This window comes from Electrona antarctica (genome assembly GCF_951216825.1).
Source record: "Electrona antarctica genome assembly, chromosome: 5".
Taxonomy (NCBI): Eukaryota; Metazoa; Chordata; class Actinopteri; order Myctophiformes; family Myctophidae; genus Electrona; species Electrona antarctica.
In genome coordinates, this window is record NC_136810.1 from 22,644,384 (window position 1) to 22,665,690 (window position 21,307).

At 43.1% G+C, this 21,307-nt stretch overlaps 1 protein-coding gene across 4 annotated transcripts in view; it reads right to left on the reverse strand.

The window, feature by feature from the left end:
* Nucleotides 1–1,422: 1,422 nt before the first annotated feature.
* Nucleotides 1,423–21,307, reverse strand: part of srgap1a (SLIT-ROBO Rho GTPase activating protein 1a) — a 115,414-nt gene continuing 95,529 nt past the window's right edge. The window contains exons 19-22 of one of the 4 annotated variants that reach the window (XM_079501805.1): nt 13,062–13,242; nt 11,252–11,389; nt 7,635–8,049; nt 1,423–4,922 (exon numbers count right to left, since the gene is read on the reverse strand). In XM_079501805.1, coding sequence (XP_079357931.1) covers nt 4,509–4,922; nt 7,635–8,049; nt 11,252–11,389; nt 13,062–13,242 — 1,148 coding nt within the window. In that variant the 3' untranslated portion in view covers nt 1,423–4,508. Of the gene's footprint in view, nt 4,923–7,572; nt 8,053–11,251; nt 11,390–13,061; nt 13,243–21,307 lie in introns of all 4 variants that reach the window. The other 3 variants (XM_079501804.1, XM_079501806.1, XM_079501807.1) reach the window with 3 other exon arrangements.

Sequence of the window (21,307 nt, forward strand, 5' to 3'; positions counted from 1 at the left end):
GCAAAGGTTTTAATAATAATAATTTAAAAAAACACTGCTGTAATAAATAGGTCTAACTGATCAGCTTGACCAGACTGACTGACTCAATCTTTAGCTCAATGTGCTTAGAAGAATATAGAATATAAATAAATCATGCTCTAAGGTGTGCATAACTCATCTTTATGCTGTATGGGTCCCACACTAGAGTATAGTAACATGAAACCACTGTGCTAAAAGCAGGTGGTCTCCCATTGGCCTGTTTCAACCTCATTGAGCCAACGAGACACTGGCTGTGTCCATATAAGGGCATCTATGTCACTATGACACTCCCTGAATGGGAGACCTTCAAGAACATAGGGCCGCTGGTTCGAATACCGTCTGCCACACGTCCAAAATATCAAAGATGACCAAATCTGGCACACATCGAACATAAATGGCTACAGTAAAGCACAACTTTTCTTCTCTCTCTTTCTCCTCTTTTTCTCCTCTCTCCTTCTCCCCCTTCTTCTCCCCCCCCCCCCCCCCCCCCCCCCCCCTCGCAAGGTGGACGAGTGGAACCGAATGGAATTCATGAAACCGAATCAAGCGTCAACATATCCAGGTTAACTGGTTAAATTAATCTGGCAAGATTAACCAGCTTTCATTGAAACCGGTTAATCGCTGATCCAGGATATATTAAACCAGGATATCTATTAAATCCCGGTTTAATCTCTAATCCAAGTTTCGTGGAACGGGCCCCAGGGCAGCTCTGCTTCCAGCCACACTCATTTCCAGATGGCCTACTGTAGTGTACACTTGTCCAACACTAGTTGCGTGCTACCTCAAGATGCATAAATAAATACACTGTTTCTTACACACTCAACACAATTTACTCACCCAATCCTAAATAATCTCCACATTGAAACATAATTACTGTCCAAGTATTTTTGACCAAGCTTGTGTATACAGTACAGTATGTGGGCTGTCTGCTTAATAAACCACATAAAGTGTGGTCATTTATCTTAGGACTGGTATTTATATTGAGCAAAAAGCACAATTGAAATGAATGGGTTTTGAAATATGACATGTTTGAAATATTTCAGTTTAAACTGTCTTTCTATTTGGGTCTAAATGAACACATGATACACTTTGATAGTACAGTGAGTGGAGGCGTCAGTAATGTATGATGATTTAAAATAGGCCTACAGTGGTTGTTAACTCCCACCTGTATAAGTCTGAGAGAATAAACTTGCTCAGGGGTCGTATGTCGACTGAGATCCAGCAACACAACGCTGAAGCCTCCTGGTGTGTTATTTATTTACTGAGTATATTATTCTTCACTTCTATATTTTTGGTACACACGCTAAGATAGCTGTAAAACTCAAGAATTAGAAATCCTTGAAGAACTCTGTTATGTTACATGCCAAATATACAGTTCTATACATAAAAATGCATTGTCACAACAATGGGTAAGCTGTTTATTCATTATTTCGTTCATATAACTTTATTTCCTAAAATGGCATCATTAATTAATTTTCCTCCGGAACTGCACCTGCTCAAAACATAGGGTTTAAAATGAGAATGCGACGGCAAATAATATATCTCCAGTTCCTTTAAAGCGTTATTCTTCTTCAAAGGCACTTTCACAAGTACATACTACTGATGTACTACAGCTTGCTGACAGGGGGCTGCTACCTTTTGTCATGTTATATAGTGACATCTAGTGACAACAGTACGCATTGCAACTGGTTTACAACTGGCTTCATACTCATAGCTTGGATGCTGTATCTTTGGACATCTATTCTATAGCCTTTGTTCTAGCACATCAGTAAATTCTAAGAAAACACATAAAAAAGGTAAGCTCATTATGAAAAACAAAATCGAATAATGTTAGTAATTCAAAAATCAAATCATTCTTTTTTTTATATAATTATACATACAAAGACATTTCTCAAGTTAAAAGTCACTGTAAACCTTCTGTTAGGAGAGAGCTGCTTAATTGTTCCAGTCTAAACAAGCCTTTTGTCAAAGTTATTATCCTGGCTGCAACCAATATGCAAACTCTTCCAAGACATGCACCCCGTTTTTCCATTTCTTGTTTTTACAGTACAGTGTCGTTAGCCTGAAAGCGTGGATCACTAGTTAGACTTAAAGTTGAAATTCTGGTGTCATTTTTACATCTACTCAGACTTGTGTGTGCACACCAGACAGTTTTTAAGTTGCTTGATTTGTGGGTTAAATTAATATCTAAATATTGAATCAAGCAAATGAAAAACTGTTTAGGGTGCATGAAAAGTGTTTCAAGGTGAAATTCCCCTTTAAGTGCAACAGTCAAACACACACTGAGACATGTTGTACACACTATTTATGGGACCATTTCCCTAGTCTAGACGGTAGAAGCACAAGTTACGTGACTTAACGGCCACAAAGTGTTTTCTTTAAAGCTGAGAACTGTCGCTCATCCATCATCCACAAATACAGACGCACCCAAAGCCTTTCAATGCCAGTACTATCTCCCCTAACATAAAAAAAGAAAAAAAAAAAAAGATTAATCTGACTCCAGCAAGTGACTACTTTCCCATGTAAGTTGAATTGTGGACTTATCGATGACTGGTTCTCAACGTGGGGTCCGTGTACTCCCAGGAGTCCCCAGTTAAATGAGTGATACGTTAGGACCCAAATGGACTCTGTAACTCAGACAGTGTGTGTCCAAATGGAGCCTTGCAGGTCCATTTGGTTCCATTTGGACACTCTCAGAGTGAAATTAGCACTCAAGGACCCCTGGGGGTTCCCGGACCCCAATGTTGAGAACCAGTGTTATAGATCAACTGACATTTATAAAGATTAACATGTAGCATTAACATATAACAAGGCATTTACATTAACAGTCATTAGGTGCATGGCTACTGGCAGTACAAGCCCACACACAGAGCGCTGCCTAGATACACATCTGTCGAATCACGCCTGCATACGACCAGGAAAGGTTAACACGATCTAATATGTACATAACCATATCTTTGGACAAATAACGCAATAAAGCAAGGCTTAAAACACCTAAGGGCATGTGTACAGTACTATGTATAGGTTATGTACCCCATACCTTAACCACATGAACCCTAGCGTCACTACCATTATGGGCATGTCATATTAGGCAAAACATTCTGCAAAAATAGCAGATCAACAAGCTCACAGTGCACCGCGTTGTGAGCTTGTGGATTGTCTATTTTTGCAATTTGATGTACAACATAGTATATAGGGTTGAAGTGGTTAATGTCCTATGTACTGTGTACAGGTAGGAGATGACTCATTACAATAGCTTTCTTTAGAACTTCTACTTTCACACCTTCACTCTCTGTGGTTCATAACCTGTAAAAGGTTATTACAAGTTATAGGAAATTCAACAAAGTATCAAAATGTTCACAGAATGCTCATGATGGAGTGTTTTGCTATTTTTACATAGTGGTTTTATCCAATAGTCTCACCTCATTCCAGGGAGCAATGAAAGAGTCAGGTGTTGAAATAAACTCACGTGAAACCAGAGCAGATGTACAGTCTTTGTACGTTTTTGAAATGCAAACGCATCTTGGTCATGGTAAGGTCTTGAACTTTCACAGAAGCATGTACAACAGACCAATGACAAAGCATGAGAATCAATACTGTTTGTTTGTCAACAGTGTACCCCTAGTTATATTCATTTAAGGGGTCTTCAGCCCCTGTTTCAGTCTACACAACACACAGCTACAATCTATGCTCTAGTCTAAACTGTTTCCACCAGCATAGTGAGCACCTTTGTAATGGCAATCAAAACAGTTCTAACTATTTACAATGTAAAGTCTGCAAAGCCAAACCTTCCACGGCCTCTATATTACTTGGTGACAACATAAAATACAGTTCAGCTCCATTTCTGCAAGTACTTTCATTATTGAAGACTACATTTCCCATGAAGCTCCTCTTCGGGTTGTGTGGTTACTGAAGACTACATTTCCCATGAAGCTCCTCTTCGGGTTGTGTGGTTACTGAAGACTACATTTCCCATGAAGCTCCTCTTCGGGTTGTGTGGTAAACATTGCGGCTACTTGCGCCACGTTTTCTGTAGTCCTCGATGACTGTAAACTACCAGTTTAAACGTTCTAAAAGCTAGAAGGAAGCCTTCGTGATTTGTTGTTTACATTTACATAAAAAAAACAAATATTGATGGCATGTCAACAGGTTTTAGTTTTAACCACACATAGTGACAGCAAAATTCAACGCAATAATTGTCCATCTGTAATCATACATGTACTGTACGTCCAGAGGTCCAAATACTGTCCGAATGCCCTTTGACGATCTTGACATGTTCCAAGAAACTACAAGAACATTTCCGTCATTTGGCTTCCCCTCTCTAAAGTGAGTCTCGTCCGCCTAGACCATGTATATTACACTTTAGAGATCATTATTAATATACCACTTTATAGACACTGCTATCTTGTAGCTACAGTACAATCCCCTAGTACGCCTTCTCTCTCCCCACGTCTGTTAGAGTTCAGTATGAACACTTTGTCCCACAGTGTTTACATGGTGCACGACTTATCCAGGGGGTCCTGGGGGGATGGTGAGCGAGGCTGCGGGGCATGGCTCGCTTTGGGCAAGACCATGGGCTTGGGCCTCAGGGCCGGCGGCTTGAGCTGCACCCCCATGCGGGGTGCCACCACCGGCTTGAAGGTGCTCATGGCGTCGCTGGAGGTGCTGGTGCGGCGGACGGGCGGCTCGGTGTTGGCGGCGGACCTCAGCATGACGTTGTGGACGGGGCTGAGGGACTCGCTGGAGCTGGCCGGGGTGGGACCCCCGCAGCCCCCCCCACCACCGCTGGAGGTCTGCCGCTGCTCCAAGGTGTCCAGCACCACGTCCGGTGCGTGCTTGGCCGAACTCTGACGCTCCAGCTCGCGCAGCTCGTTCAGAGCCGTGTTCATCGTTTCCTCTATGTCCTGCAGAGGAGAGGAGAGAGTGGTGAGTAGGAGAGGAGAGAAGCGTAGACAAGAGAAGAGAGAAAGGAGTAGCCGCAATTTGCAACACTAGATTTATTTTACATTGGGATTAATCTAGAGTTGCAATACCCTCCATTGACATCCCATTGATCCAAATTGCATTTCCGATCTGCTTGTATTTACAACGTTAAACTCACCAACATTGCAGCTGTAGGGAAAGCTTGAATTATCCACTTTCAAACAGCAAAACGTTTGTATCATAAAAATCCACCATAGACATGTTATGAGCTATAATTCCTTGACGTGATAGTGTTGGAGTTTTGAAGCACTCGTTTTTATTAACGGGTCGTGCTGCTGCCTCCTGCATTATGTGCAAATTCAAAACAGGTGGTACGCAGGGCTGTTCAGTGATTGGACTAGCGCTTCCAAACTCCAACACTTAGAAAAAGAATCACCTGCACAGAATCTCTTGACAGAAAGTAGCTCATAGCATGTCTACGGTTGATTTATTTTGAAAGAGGATAATTCAAGCTTTCCCTACAGCTGCAATGTTGGTGAGTTTAACATTGTTTAATACAAGCAGATCAGAAATGCAATTTGGATCAATAGGATGTCAGAGGAGGAGGTGAGTAGGGAGAGAAGGAGAAACGAGAAGACAAGAGAAGAGAAAACAAGACAAGAGAAAGGACGAGGCGAGAGGAGATAATTTGAATGTGAAATAACAGTAAATGGATGGATGGAGGGTTGAGGATGTGTTGAAAAAGAGAAAAGTCAGGCAACGACGCAGAAAGAGCAGATGATAAAAAGTGCAAAATCTTAAAATCAAATATGACAAACTTTGTGAGTTTTAATTTGAGAACATTTAACTTATAAGCAAATACATATCTATATGTATATAATAAATCTGCTATATTTTAATGACTTCCTTTCTATTTAAAAATTGGGACAATGCATAATTACTGATACCGATGTCATCCAAAAAGGTCAAATAATGACCAATAAATCGTCCAGACCGATATATTGCTCGGGCTCAGAGGAACGCAAGGACGGAACTCCAAGAAACATGCAGAGGACATGCATAGAGATGAGTGGAAGGTTCTGTCTTGTACTGAAGACCCCCTTTTGGCATGCTAATGACTTGAAACATTAAAGGTGGTGTAAGTGGTATTTTTTGTGGGTTAAATAGCTCTATATTCTGATAGTAATGATTGAGGTGAGGCGGTGAGACCCCTACTTACTGAACAAACACTATAGCAGTGATTAAAATCACAATACAGAGTTAACAGGAAAAGTTTAAAAAAAAAAAAAAAAAAAAAACACTTAACGTGAACAAGATGCAGAGATGATAACTTGTAATTCATCTGAACATATTCCCAGTAGACAAACACAGACAGACATACAGTTGAATGTACTGTCTATCTAGCCCGCTGTCTGTCTGTGTAGCTGTTCAGTTTTATTTTTTCAAATCTGGAGCGTTAAATTAACTCTGACGGTCCTTTACAGGTCAGGCCTCTAGTTTGAGTGAGGCGACACACAGCTGTGGAGTCACTAAGAACCTACGCACAAGAATACAGATTTTTTAAGCATTTCACAAATGCATTATGATACGTTGTAACTTGCAAGCTTGAAAATAATACAAATAAAAAAATAAAAGAATACTGTATATATACACCTGCATATCGTCGCTGTGGCGTGGAAAGTTGGAAACCTTGTAGGTCCAAACCCATTTTTTTTAAATATACGAAAAATAGCCGATCTACAAGCTCAAGATCAACTATTTTCACTACTTTTGTTTGACACTTGTGATGAAGTAGGACATAATAAATTGAAATGTGAAGATTCGAGGTATCTGCCTGACTGCAACAATATACAGTATATATATATATATTAAAAAAGGCCAGCGACCCAAAATTAATTTGTCAGAACTTGGTCAGTTTGGTCTCACAGTACCTTTGAAGTATTGTGTACTAGCGAAGTACTGTTTACTAGCAAAGTACTGTTTACTAGCAAAGTACTGTTTACTTGCAAAGTACTGTGTACTAGCAAAGTACGTTGTACTAGCAAAGTACTTTGTACTAGCAAAGTACTGTGTGCTAGCAAAGTACTGTGTGCTAGCAAAGTACTTTGTACTAGCAAAGTACTGTGTACTAGCAAAGTACTTTGTACTAGCAAAGTACTTTGTGCTAGCGAAGTACTGTGTGCTAGTGAAGTACTGTGTGCTAGTGAAGTACTGTGTGCTAGTGAAGTACTGTGTGCTAGTGAAGTACTGTGTGCTAGTTAAGTACTGTGTGCTAGTGAAGTACTGTGTGCAGTACTGTGTGCTAGTGAAGTACTGTGTGCTAGTGAAGTACTGTGTGCTAGTGAAGTACTGTGTGCTAGTGAAGTACTGTGTGCTAGTGAAGTACTGTGTACTAGTGAAGTACTGTGTGCTAGTGAAGTACTGTGTGCTAGTGAAGTACTGTGTGCTAGTGAAGTACTGTGTGCTAGTGAAGTACTGTGTGCTAGTGAAGTACTGTGTGCTAGTGAAGTACTGTGTGCTAGTGAAGTACTGTGGTACCGTCCAACTAGAGGCCCTGCAGGTTAAATGAATGCTCTGGATGGTTCAGGGTGTATACTAGCAGCCAGACGGTAGCAGAAGACAGGGACTGACTATGTGGTTTTTACAGGGCGGGGCAGGGCTGGGATGGTGGGCGCCGCCCGTCCCTCGCTGACCTGTGCGATGGTCTCCGGGTCCAGGGGCTTCCCGCCGCCGGCGCGGTGGTGGTGGAGGAGGTGGTGGTGGGGGTGGGGGTCAGAGAAGCCGGCATACTGCCCCGAGGAGGTGGAGCGGCGGATCGGGGGGCTCTCCATCTTCTTCAGGGACTCGTGGCGGCTGATGTTGGTCAGGCTGCCGTGGCCGGGGGGCCGCGGCCGGCGCCGCTGCTGCTCGGGGCTGTCCATGATGGCGGTCAGGTGGTTGTTGCGCGTACGCAGCATGTCTCGTGGGCTGAAGTGGCTCCCCAGCACTGGGGAGCCCATCTCGGGCGTGTGGCCCCCGTGCTGGGAGGAGGTGTGCACCATGCAGTGGACGTCGGTGGGGCGGGCCGGGGGCCGTCGGGACGGAGGGTCCGACCGCTTCCTCTGCCTGCTGCTGTGGGGAAGGGGAATCAGATTGATTCATCACGTTTTGAACCACTCAAGCCACCTTAGTTGACTGCGTTGGGCAGGGCTCTACACTAGGTGGTCCTCTAATATTTTCCTCTACGACAAATGTCTTTGCTGAAAATAGCTGATCGGCTATTTTTTATCCAAATGTTTGCCCCAGCTGCTATAGGGTTCATGTGGTTAAAGTTAAGTTACACACAAATAACCCTTGATGGTAAAGAGTGCAGAGAGCAGTGGTCGGAGGCACAGCCACTTCAAATATTTTATAATTAAACATTTTACGTTTGCATTAAATTAACCATGGAAAGTAGTCTTCTCATTACAACTACAGCCCTACTGATTTATTGGTATCGATATATGACTTTAGGATCATTCATGTGTTAAATATTAACACAAATAAATGACATAGAATTGGCTGTATTATGCCTTCTTATATACCAAATCTGTATTGGTGGGGTGGACCAGATCTCAAAAACGGTTGAGATGCACTGCTCTACAAGTCACAGTGAGTGTCTGCGATGGATCACAGCAGACAGACACAGGTCTACAGACACCGAGGAAACATTTGGTCTCACTGCAGAGAGCAACTTGGAAAAGATAAACAACTGCAGCTGCTGCTAATAACCCACAGGGGGAGCAGTCTGCATTCACAAGACCTGGTTCCCTTGGGGGGGACCAGGCTTAGGAAAGAAAAACAAGCAGCCAGGCTCCCTCACACATCAGACTATGAGCCTTCAGCCTCTCCATGTTCATGTATTACGTTCTTCTCTCTCTCCAAACAAGAGAAGCACTCACATATTGCATCAACTCGAATCCGCTACACTTGTAATGACAAGCAGCTGCTTTAATGACATTAGAATAAAATGCATGCCGTTTCAACAAGATAATCATGCTGGCTGGCGTCCCTTGGGGGAGCTTTTGTGTTGTTTACCAAACTTGCCATTATTTCCATGACAGCCACCTGACAAGGGATTGTCTGACAAGTCCATTGTTGATTAACCCATTTAGGCCTGACCTCGAAATTTAAAAAGATTCTTCTAAATTCTCCAGTTTTCTGAAATAAATATTTTCACGATTTTTCAAAAATAGCAGACCTACAAGCTCGTAGCGCGCCACTCGGTGGCGCGCTATGAGCTTGTAGATCTGCTATTTTTCAATAGCTAAATTATAACCTAATGTTTAAAACACCAAAAGGGGTTCCCGCCCAAAATGGGTTAAGAATACTGGGGGGGGGGGGGGGGGGGGGGGTGAGAGAGAGGCAGATGATGGGCTACATAAAGGTTGTGATATGATGAATGATTCAGCAGTTCTGAGGCGTGCCTGCATAGAACAGTAGACACGAACGAGGAGAGTGGAAGAAGAGATCATCCCAAATGGGAGAGAGGAAAGGTCTCTGAATGTACAGTAAGTCAGGCAGGGATTACAGTGTGTTGTACGGGACTCCCGTTTCACCCGGTGACGGCCCCTTATACGTCCTGCGGCAAAAACACAATGTTGTGTGATGCTCAGTTCTGGTCGGCTGACATCAGCTCGCCTCGTCAAGCTACACTAAGCCATCTACTGTAAAAATAGGTTTCATATCAATTGCATTTCAAAATACATAAATGATTCCAGCCATATTGCTTTGCAACTTGAACGGTCTGCCCTTGGCCAGGATGACATACGCACTGGAAATGTATACTTAATGTATTTTAATGTTAAAAAAATACATAAATATATATAGTTTCTGACTATGATTACATTCCACAATATCACTTGTCTTAACCAAAAAATAGTATTTGCATCATCTTTAACATCTCTACCATACATACAGGTTGGTTGAAATAACATTTATTGGTTAAAATAAGTCCCACATTACAGCTTTAAGCTAGCTTAAAGTGGCATGGGTGCAGTGATGGAGTAAGATTTTAGACAGATTGAAATTTTCCATCTGCCTGGTGGAAGACATGCACAGAACACCTACATATTGCTCCTCACGGTGCGATTCATTAACATTTCAGCTGCACCGTTAGAAGGAAAGCGAGCGAGCGAGAGAGTGAATGAGCAAGCGAGCATGCTTCCCCGATAAAAAAAAAAGGATCTCATCGTGCATTTTGGCGAGAGCCTGTACCAGACATTTCAAGGTCGCTCAGCCCACTGCAAGGAATGAGAATGCAGCAATGAATTTGAAAAAAATAAAATATAAATCTTGGCATCCCACCAGCAGACTACAGGTTCACTGCCAAAAGAGATATATGTGACTGCATCCTCTCTGTGTGTTTTCTTTTATGTGAATGCACGTGTGTGTGTGTGTGTGTGTGTGTGTGCATGCGTGCGTGCACATGCTTATCTGTGTGGTTTCTAAAGCACTGTAAAATCTACTTTTAATACAATGCATGATTCATGATGATACACTATGTATGTATGTACTCTATTTTCTAGAATCTAGAACAATGGGAAGGATGTACTTCTTTGTTCGCTAATCTGAAAGAGAATCTGACAGGGTGGAGCACACACCAAAGTTTTGGAAGTGCCGATCACAGTGAAGAGATCAAGTTTAAAATATGAAGCGGTCGCACACTTGCCTCAATGTAATCCAAATGCATGTTTTGACAAAAAAAACAACCAACATTGTCTTCATGGTTTTCATATACACTGAAGAAAACTTTGTCGCTTCTACTAAGTGGACATGGCAACACTGATCTGCTGCAATGTTTCTGTACTCGCACTAGGAAGCAGTTCTGCCTCATTTTATTCCTACTTTGATGCAAAGTATATTTGACATTGTATATCTGACAGTCTGTCTCCTTGTTATCCAACTTGGTTTCCCTTGTTCCTTTCTCTATATTCCTCCAAAACAATAAATGCCACCCACACCTTGCACACACCCTTGTGGGATGTGATCATTAAGTTGAAGTTCAAATAGTCTGTCAAGAACAGACAGTCATATGTGTAATTTGATCGACCATCTTTTCGTTAGCTAAAGCTTTTACATTTATTTTATTATGAATTTAATATTAATTTGGGGGTCCTTAAAATGAAAAAGCTTGAGAACCAGCACAGTAGGTAATCATGCCATGACTGACATATTAACCAATACTGTGGGAGGCTTAATTCCCATTTTAGCGCAACAGAGTGTGAAAAAAATATAAGTGTGACTTGTTGTGACTCTGCCCTGAAAGAGAAGCTGCGTGGTCTGAACCAACCTGCTGATGTACGCCTCGGAGATCCTGGTGTCACTGGGAGAGACCATGTCTTTGCCCGAACATTTATCATCTCCCGCGTGGCCACTGCTGGCCTCACTGTCGGCCTTCTGACTCAGTGTGTCTGAGAAGCTGTCATCTCTGGGATATGAGAGAGACAGACGGAGAGAGAGAAAGAGAGAGAGAAAGGGAAAGAGAGACAGCAAGAGAAAGACGGCAAGAATAAGACAAACAGGGGAAAAAAGCGAATCGGAGCATATTTCATTCTAGCCGCATGTCTCAGATGACAGTGCTTGATATCATAGTTTCCTGTGGCGTCAGCAACTCTGCTCTCCTCCAAGGTCCCCACGGAGACCGATGAGTCATACCGGCACAGTAACATCCCCAGACTTAATTCAACCCGTAAAGAAGGTCCATTTGGTTTCAGAGTTAATGGTGGCTGCACGATTATGACTCAAATTAAATGATAATCCCAATTATTCTGCTGAATATTCTAATCATGCATTTTAAATGGGATGTAAGTGATGTTTTTTTTTTTTTTTTTACTTCTCTTTAATTAAAAAGTTAAAGCTCTATATTCCGATAGCAATCATTGCATATAGTGTTTGTTTAGCAACTCTCCTCCTCCTCCTCTCTCTCTCTCTCCCGAGCTCTTTAGTAAACAGAAAATACATTTTCGATGTAAACTATTTTAAGCTGTTTGCCTATGATAATCCAATGAGAGAATGTACTGTATAAGAATAACTATTCAGATCATAGTTTTCTCTCCCCCGCCTGCAGTATAGACAGTTTCAGAAGTCTGTACTAAATCTAATCTAACAACTAAGAACTTCTCCTATGGGGGTCCTTGGCACCACATCTTGTCAAATAGCCTAATGCGTATCAATTTGGGGGTCCTTGACGTGTGATAATGTTTGAGAACCAGTGCGCTAAGGGACACTCGTCCCAACTGTAAATCCCCCTGCTCTTTCATTAGCTACGAAAACACCCCATCAGCAGTGCCCCGCCGCGTGAATTATTGATGGAGGGCCTGACAGGACAGCTGTATACGACATGCGGCAGGGAGAGCGGGAGTAAGAGAGGGAGGGAAGGAGGGAGGGAGGACATTCTAAATGGTGCATCTTGCCGGCCGGCTACTAAACGACAGGAGCAATTGTGTGCTCCCCTTCCTAACTAGACAGCCGCTCCGCTCCATTAGCCGTTGGTGGTTGCCAGGGCAGAGGGTACGCTCACAGGGGCTGTCAGGGTCCCAAGTGGCGATGGTGACAGTGACAGAATGGCTGGCTAAGGACCCTAGAGATGGAGGACGCTCCAGGGCAGAGCAGGACCAACAGAACCTAAAGCCCCCTCCGCACACAACCCCTGGAGCCTTTTTGATTAGAGCTCGGCTGATGGCAGACTTTTGGGTCTGATTTTGATCCTGATTTTTGGAGTGCCCTAGAGTTAGACCACCTATTACCAATGTTTTGACCGATATTGTGAAAAAAAAGAACAAAGGGTATAAGTTAAACTTCAATATGAAAATTAGCTACAACTTTAATTATACAATCACACAAATACATAAAATAAGAAATTCAATGCATTGTGAGCTTGCAGATCAGCCATTTCCAAATGATTTCTTTTTTCATATAGGCACATGATGTATTGGACAACATACAGTACGATGCCAGATACAGATCTGTGATTGGACAATATTGGCCGATAAAATAGACTGATCGCTATATCGGTCATTAATTATAGATTATTCTTGTATTCGATTTAAATAATTAATTTACATATTACTCGACCATGAATGAAACGCATTAATACTCACATATCTTGTACCACAATGTACTGATGAGGCACCAGGCCGTCGATGCCGTTGTGCCGTCCCTCCCACCAGTCATCAGACGCACGCTGGTACAGCAGCAGGGAGGCGCCCTTCTTGAAGGACAGCTCGCGGGCGGATCGGCCCACATAATCGAACTTGGCGATGGCTTCGATGGGCTCGCCCTCTGTCAAGGGAAAGATGTGGATTATTAACACTTTTTTTGAAGGGGAATTTTTCAGAATAAAGGTGCTAGAAATGAATGCCAAGCAGATGAGGCAGATTTTACTCTGAAAAGCTTTCAGAGTTCCATTTCCCGGGAGGTGAAATCTTCCATTATACCTCACACTAATAATTCTGATCTCTCTTTAGAAGAGATCAGATATTCCAAACGAGATGCATGATGAAGTCAGAAATTAGGACAGAACATTGCCGTTCTGATCAAAACGGACAGCGCCGTAGATTCAATAAAGAAGATTGTTGCATAGATATTAAAAAAATCACACCCGTGTGAACCGAGTGGTGTAAGGTTTTATATAGCATGATCAGCTGTGGTCTGACGTAATGTCTGACGTAATGAAATCACACCCGGATGTGATTTCACAAGTGGCTTTTTTTGTGCAGAAAAAATGAGCATGGTTGCTACGGTCATCCAGTTCACCCGGGTGTGATTTAATTACGTCAGAAATTATTTTTGAACATAGCAACCATGCTCATTTTTTCTGCACACAAAAGCCAGTTGTAGGAGTGGTTTACACCACTCAAAAATAGATGCCCCATTGGCCACTGCAGTTTGTTGGAGCAATGTGTGTGCAAGAGGGGGCGGAAGCACGCAGGAAGAGTGCTGAAGGTACTTATGCGACTCCTCCATGTCTCACGCTGCAACTCAAGTGACTACTGACCAATCACAGCGCGCCTTTTGCGGGACTTATGTTACGCTCGTGGAAGCTTGACAAGCTTCCGCTCATGCTTCCGCTATGCTTCGCAAGGAATCTCGGGAAAGTTCTTGAGAACACACGCCCCAGAGCCCGGAAGAGGCGTCTACCTTTATATGTCTATGGATTGTTGGCCCGTAAACCAGGAAGTGAATGGCTGCGTGCGCAGAAAAACGGCTCCGGGACGGACGTTGCCTAGCAAAGGCTGCCGTCAAAAAAATGTATTTTAGCGATCGCGTTTTAAATCATTAAAAAGTACCTAAAGACGTGTCCACACGTTCTGGGCCTCCTACGGATGTAATTATGAAGACATGTGGACACGTGCTGGGCATCATGAGTGTTAACATGGTCAGGTATGTCGTGCACGCCAAATCAGTGGCGGCAGATGACCACGTGAAGCGTGACGACATTTTCAATCATGTCACAAAATGACATGCAATATCATGATAATCCTGAAGAACAGTGGCTCCAGTGCACCCTGAAACCTAACCATATGATCAGAGAACCACTACTGAGGGCACTGCTGTGAAACATCTACAAATCACCAAATCTCACCAGTCGATGTGCGTTACTTAAGTTCCCTTTATTTTGTCTCATACACTCTCTCACACTTCAGGTTCGGAGGTGTGCACTGCAGTGCCAGATGGCACCTAAGGATCAACAATTTCCGTGAACCGACAAGCCATGCATATCTATACACACGACACAACAGAGAAGTTATCAAAAAATAACAGAACAGTCAGAGATCGTATCACAAATAACTTTTGTTTAATTGAAAAAGTTACCCAGCGTGACCTTAAGTTCTTGTAGTGTGTGTGTGTGTGTGTGCATGCACGTGGTACATGCACATGAGCATCAGTTAGTTATTTTGGTATCCAGGCCCCACAGCAGCAGACGGGCACAGGGCCACTGCAGGACCCCCAGGGCTTTGGGACAGATATTTATAGACACTGGCGGTGGGGGAGATCTATACGTGGCAGTCCCCCATACGGATCACTGGACAGGACTGATTGTACTTCACCCAGACCAGTGGTGGACACTGGACCGGATCACTGGACAGGACTGATTGTACTTCACCCAGACCAGTGGTGGACACTGCACTCAACCAGGACTGATTGTACTTCACCCAGACCAGTGGTGGACACTGCACTCAACCAGGACTGATTGTACTTCACCCAGACCAGTGGTGGACACTGCACTCAACCAGGACTGATTGTACTTCACCCAGACCAGTGGTGGACACTGCACTCAACCAGGACTGATTGTACTTCACCCAGACCAGTGGTGGACACTGCACTCAACCAGGACTGATTGTACTTCACCCAGACCAGTGGTGGACACTGCACTCAACCAGGACTGATTGTACTTCACCCAGACCAGTGGTGGACACTGTACTCAACCAGGACTGATTGTACTTCACCCAGACCAGTGGTGGACACTGCACTCAACCAGGACTGATTGTACTTCACCCAGACCAGTGGTGGACACTGCACTCAACCAGGACTGATTGTACTTCACCCAGACCAGTGGTGGACACTGTACTCAACCAGGACTGATTGTACTTCACCCAGACCAGTGGTGGACACTGCACTCAACCAGGACTGATTGTACTTCACCCAGACCAGTGGTGGACACTGTACTCAACCCCAGCAGTGTTGGTTTAGGCACATTTTATAGTTATAGTATGTAGAATAGTTTTAGGCACATTTTAGTCACCTGGAATGTTTTAGTGTTAGTTTAGGTTTAGTCAAGTAAATATAAGATTTTAGTCGACTAAATCTACAGTTGATTTAGTCGATTTTGGCGGGCCTTGATGCTGTCGTAATGACTTTGATTGATGATTTTACACGCAACCAAGTGTAAAATTACTTATACTGGATCACTTGTCCACTACTAGTCCCTTCCTAACATTTTAGTTATGTTTTTATTTGTTGACGAAATTGTCAATATATTTTGTCTTAGTTTTAGTCATCATAGCTTAGTTTTCATTTAGTTTTCGTCAGTGAAAAAAGGTAGTCGCCAAACATTTTCCGTCATAGTTTTAGTCGCCGAAATCAACACTAACCCCTAGTATTCAAAGTATAGCGTATCGGCTGTCGGGCAGAAACCTCTTATTTATTCGTTTTAATTTGGTACATGAATGCCCTACTACTTTATCATACTACAGTGTCACACACTGATCAGAAGTAGTAGATCCAGATGCTTTAAGCTTGTAGATCTACTACTCCTGAAAAGTAACAGTTTTTTACATAATGAGGTTTCCGAAACTTGCTTAATTGTGAAAAATCACACCTGTGTGAACTGAGCGGTGCAACTATACATTTATTTATAGTTACTGTATTCTACAGTGCTCTGTACTGTATTATAGTGTACTTTGCGGGGGTCCCGGAACATCCAGACCCACAGGAACGTGCCCAGGGTGCCGGCCCGGTTCCGGCGAGCCGCCCTGCGTCCGAAACTGTCGAGAAATGACGGAGTTACCATGTGGGGGTCCCCGGAACATCCAGACCCCCAGGAACGCGCCCGGGGCCGGCCGCTCAGGGTCCGGCGAGCTGCTGCACGTCCGAAACGGTCGAGAAATGACAAAGTTACCATGTGGGGGTCCCCGGAACATCCAGAGCCCCAGGTGTACTCTGTCTCCACTTGTGCTGTACTGTACTGGCCACTTTAGGTGTTGCAGCTTTCCGTGCTCGGACATACAGACAGAGACATGCATACGGACATACTGACAAACAGACATACGGACGGACGGACATAGCTCAGTAATGGAGCGGAGGCACCGCTCAAAAATCCTTTTGCATACCTACTGAGACGGACAGGTGCGTCAGAGTAATGAACTTGAAGAGCAAAAAGGGGGGAGTCCTGCACACGGCATTCACTTAAATATTTATTACCCTATTGGACTGAATATTTTCAAAATGGAAATATCCAAAAAAAATGGGTCCGTATGATACAATTGCTAATAACCACATAACATGTTGTCAGTGTACTTATATAATGTATAATGCGTTTGATAAATTAGAGCACTCTTTATAACTGACTAACTAAGTTATGGAAATTATAATAATATATTGTTCTGCTGAGCTTATAATGCATTATTACCAGTACTTCATAAACGTTATATGTTATATTGTTAATACGTTGTCATACATACACACAAGTAAATGCTTTAAAAAACATGTGATATTTTTTAAATTTTTTAAACTAAATGTTGTGTAGTGTTGGTTCAGCAACAGGGATCTCCCGGTCTCTCCAGCTCTTTAATAAAGGGGTGGATTATACATTTCAGCCAATCATTGATCAGCTTACATTTTATAGTGTTCCAGTTCCACTTTGTTTTATCACATCCAATTTCACTTGTTATTCCTGTTTTTCAGAAATCTTCTAAAAAGATATGAAAATAGTATAAAGAGACCTTGCAGATCTGCTATTTATGGAATGTCTTTTTTTAAATTATTATTTAAAGATCTTCTCCTGCAACAATAATACGCCAAAATCCTTTTAAAATTGGTTAAAAGCTTCCATATACGTCAGTGTCTTGGTGAGAAATGACAAAAACAAAAGACAAACAGCAACTCTGTTGCTTTTGCTTGCTACTGCAGCAACGAGAGACCCACTGTTACTCGACACAAAACCAGCCACATTTCCAAACCAAATGTGTATGTGCAGGCAGCGTGAGGAAGACTCGCCTGATGCTAAAAATAGACTATTTTATTTCGCACACATTCACCAGCCCCGCCCGCCGCTCCTCACAGACACCCCCCCCCCCAAGATACATTAAGTTAGACAGGGGATCCCTGGACACACACAGAACCTTTTCCCCGCATCTATGAATAACACTACAGTATGTGAGTGTGAAAAGCCACCATGATATACAGTATCTCTCCCAGATTCCCAGATGACCAAAGCAGCCACGTGAAGGAAGAAATAAAAAAAAAAGAAAAACTACAGGGTGATGCAGACCAGAGAAGCAGTGAATGCATTCCTCTCTTAGGCCTGTTGTCACCATTATTACATAATCACCTGATCACATACTATTTTGAGGCATTGCAATTGAAAACAGCTGGATTAGAAAAAGATAGTTTTGGACATAATGTTTTTTTACACCCGTGCTTCTCCGTCCCTCTACAGCAGCATCTACCTGACAACTGGCAGGCTAGATGAGATGTGGCTAAATCTGATGTGACAGGCAAGAATTTATTCCATCCAGTCTGAATTAATTGGACGGCATGCGACAGCAGACACTCTGTTAATATGGGTCACGATGTTAATATGGGTCACGATGCCACAATCAATACAGGATGTCTTTCTGTCTCTCCTTTCTCATGCCCTCTTCTCTGTGACTATCTGTCTGTCTATGTATCTATCCATCTACCCATCTATACATCCATCCATCCATCCATCCATCCATCCATCATCTCTGACAAACTCTTGCAAAGAATCAGAGAGGGAGAGAAACAGAACTGGTACACACAGTGTAAGATGTCTTAAGCTTAAAGCTGCAATCAGTGACGTTTAGGTCATGGGATTCCACCCTTGGTCATCCAAGAGTCAACCGGTAGGTATCTTACCAGAGTCTAAATGTCTCAATGGAAGAGTAGGCAGATCACCTCCAACCACAGCAGATCTGCTAGTAGTTATTGTATTAACATCTACAGATTCTTCTCACTAAAATCCCTCTCAGGGATCCCTGGGGTTCCCTGAACCCCACATTGAGAACCAGTGAGCTTCAGCACAGATATTGGTGTTGGACACATGAGCAGAGCAGAGGAGAAACGAACAACCTTCCGTACGGTAAGTCCGCCCTAATCGGTCCAATCCAACATAGATCTTTTACTACCAGGCCATTCAGCCATACCGCCGCAGAGCTAAGTGAGATGAGAATCAATGTCCCAGTCAGTTCACCCCTGACCCGGCAGCATTTGGATCAGAATCGACATATCGACACAGAGCGGGAGGGGAAAATTAGCTTCATCTCCCGTCAGACTGCCACGAATGCCAACATGGAGCTGACTTATATCGGGCCTCAATTAGCTCAATTAAATGAGCATGGCCACGGATGTCCAACGTCTCAAATGTTGTTTCATTCAGTCACTCAAACCATCCTTTCTGTGTTCTTTGGACATAGACACACACATGCCAAGGATGTGCACACAAACACACACACTGCTATTCTACAAACATTTGGTGAAGCAGTGTTGGTCAACAGGGGTGGTACAGCCTCCCAGGGGGCATTCAGAGAACATCAGGGGGTGCTGGAAGCACTCAGTGGCTGTTGTGGGGTTTAAGATTTGACAGTAGAACCATTAACCCATTTTGACCTGAGATCAGATTCTAAAAATGTCTTCTACATCCTGACAGTTTTCTGAAAAAGCTAGGAGTCGTCGTAGGATTGGATGAGGCTTTTATAGGTATATGGGTGCCATACATTTGATTGCTTTGGGAGCCAATGGGGGGAGTGCAGAAGGGGGGGAGACATGTGACAATTCCGGCTGGTTGAAGACCAAGCATGCTTCAGCATTCTGGATCACTTGTAGGAGCTTACGTGCACATGCTGGGAGGCCAGTAAGGAGGGAGTTACTCCTGCAATGCAATGGCATCCATGACATATTTTAAGACTATACAATTATTTATTGTTTTTGCCCCTGGAAAGTAGTAGGCTAATAATCACATTGTAACAGTCCATTTAATGTAAAATCAGTTATTTGGCATTTAGTAAGATGTTTTCTAAATGATAAGCAACACAATGATGAACAAATATACATTTTCACTTTCTCTCTTTCCCTCAAAAAGAGGTAGAGTAGAGATCGAGATAAAGCGTAAAGTTCTAATGGGCTTCCCAAAGAGACAGGTCAGTTTCAGGGCTGCGGTCGGAGATGGATGGCACACTTTAACAGAAGCTAACAAGGAAGTACTAATGACATCCAAGCCTTCAGAGAATAATGAGAGGGAAAAACAACAACAACATTAGCTAAGTCATTATAGATGCAAACAAAGGGACTGGCAACCACGCCAGTGGAAGATCGACTTTAAGTTCCAGCATCTCGCGTCCAAATGAGATCATGAAGGTTTTAATTACAACCAATGACAATAGCCTGACCACATTTAACAGATCCCACAGGGAGGGGCTTGATCAGTAAAGCCAGAGTCATACAGAGCTGCACGCGGGTGTCGTGCACCGAAAATAGCTGATCTGCAAGCTCAAAGTGGTTCGTACTGTGACACGTTGTGAGTTTGTAGATCGGCTATTTTTTGGTGTGTAAAGCAAAGTATAACTCCATCCTCCTCCCAATCTGGGAGTGAGATGTTTGGAGCAGAACTGCGGTCGCAAACATTTTCATCCTCATTTGAAAGTATAAAATAGGTCTTAAGTGTTTAAACTGTTCTTCATTTAACTGGGGGCAGCCTGGACCCCCCCCCCCCCCCCCCCTCTCCACAGCACAGACCCCACTTTAGGAACCAGTGCCAGTCAGTCAGACATCTTTGTTAGTTCGGGACGTACAGCTAACGAGTGTGATTTGGAGTAACGGCAGAGGTAATAATGAGGACAAATCGACGGCATTTCCTTCACAGCCCTCTTGTACAAACTCTGTCTGAAGCCACTGATGGTGAGTGATGAGGACACAGGAAGAAAAGTCCAATACATAGAAGAAGAAAGGAAAGAAAGATTGAAAGGGATCTTGGCTGTTTTTTATCACTATGGAAACCGGGTTTATGGAGACCAACTCCTGTTCTCAAAATACAAATGAACATAAATAGTAGATGCACCCATGCCTCCTTTCTCTGTATATATACCTACTGTATACGTATATACCTATGATTCTACTGAGCTGTATTCCAATATGTATTGTAAAAGTAAATGTAGTATATGTATTACTGCTGAACTTCCTGCACTGTTAATAATCATGTTAAAAAAGTATTCAATCAATCAAACTCTCCCTTGAATCATATAAGTTTAGAAATGTTTTCCCTCTCTCTCTCTTTCTCCCTCTCTGAATATGTCTAGCATGTTTGACCCAAAGCTGTGACCCAAATAAAAGTGCATTCCTCTCCAATGGGGGTCCAGCCGCCCAGAGCCCACCATGCCATCTGTGTCAAGGGGGGAAGAGGAGTGAATGTCAATGTCTGTCTAGCTCTCTGGTGGTCACTGCATTTGAAAAGGCCCAAACAGACCCAGGACCACCATGAGCTGACAACAGTGACTCGGCAGTGACCCTTTAACAAAAATAAATAGAAGACTTCTCTCACTGCGCAAATGGGTTGCCTCCCTATTTGCACAGCAAGCAACAACAGCAACAGTAGCAACAACAACAACCA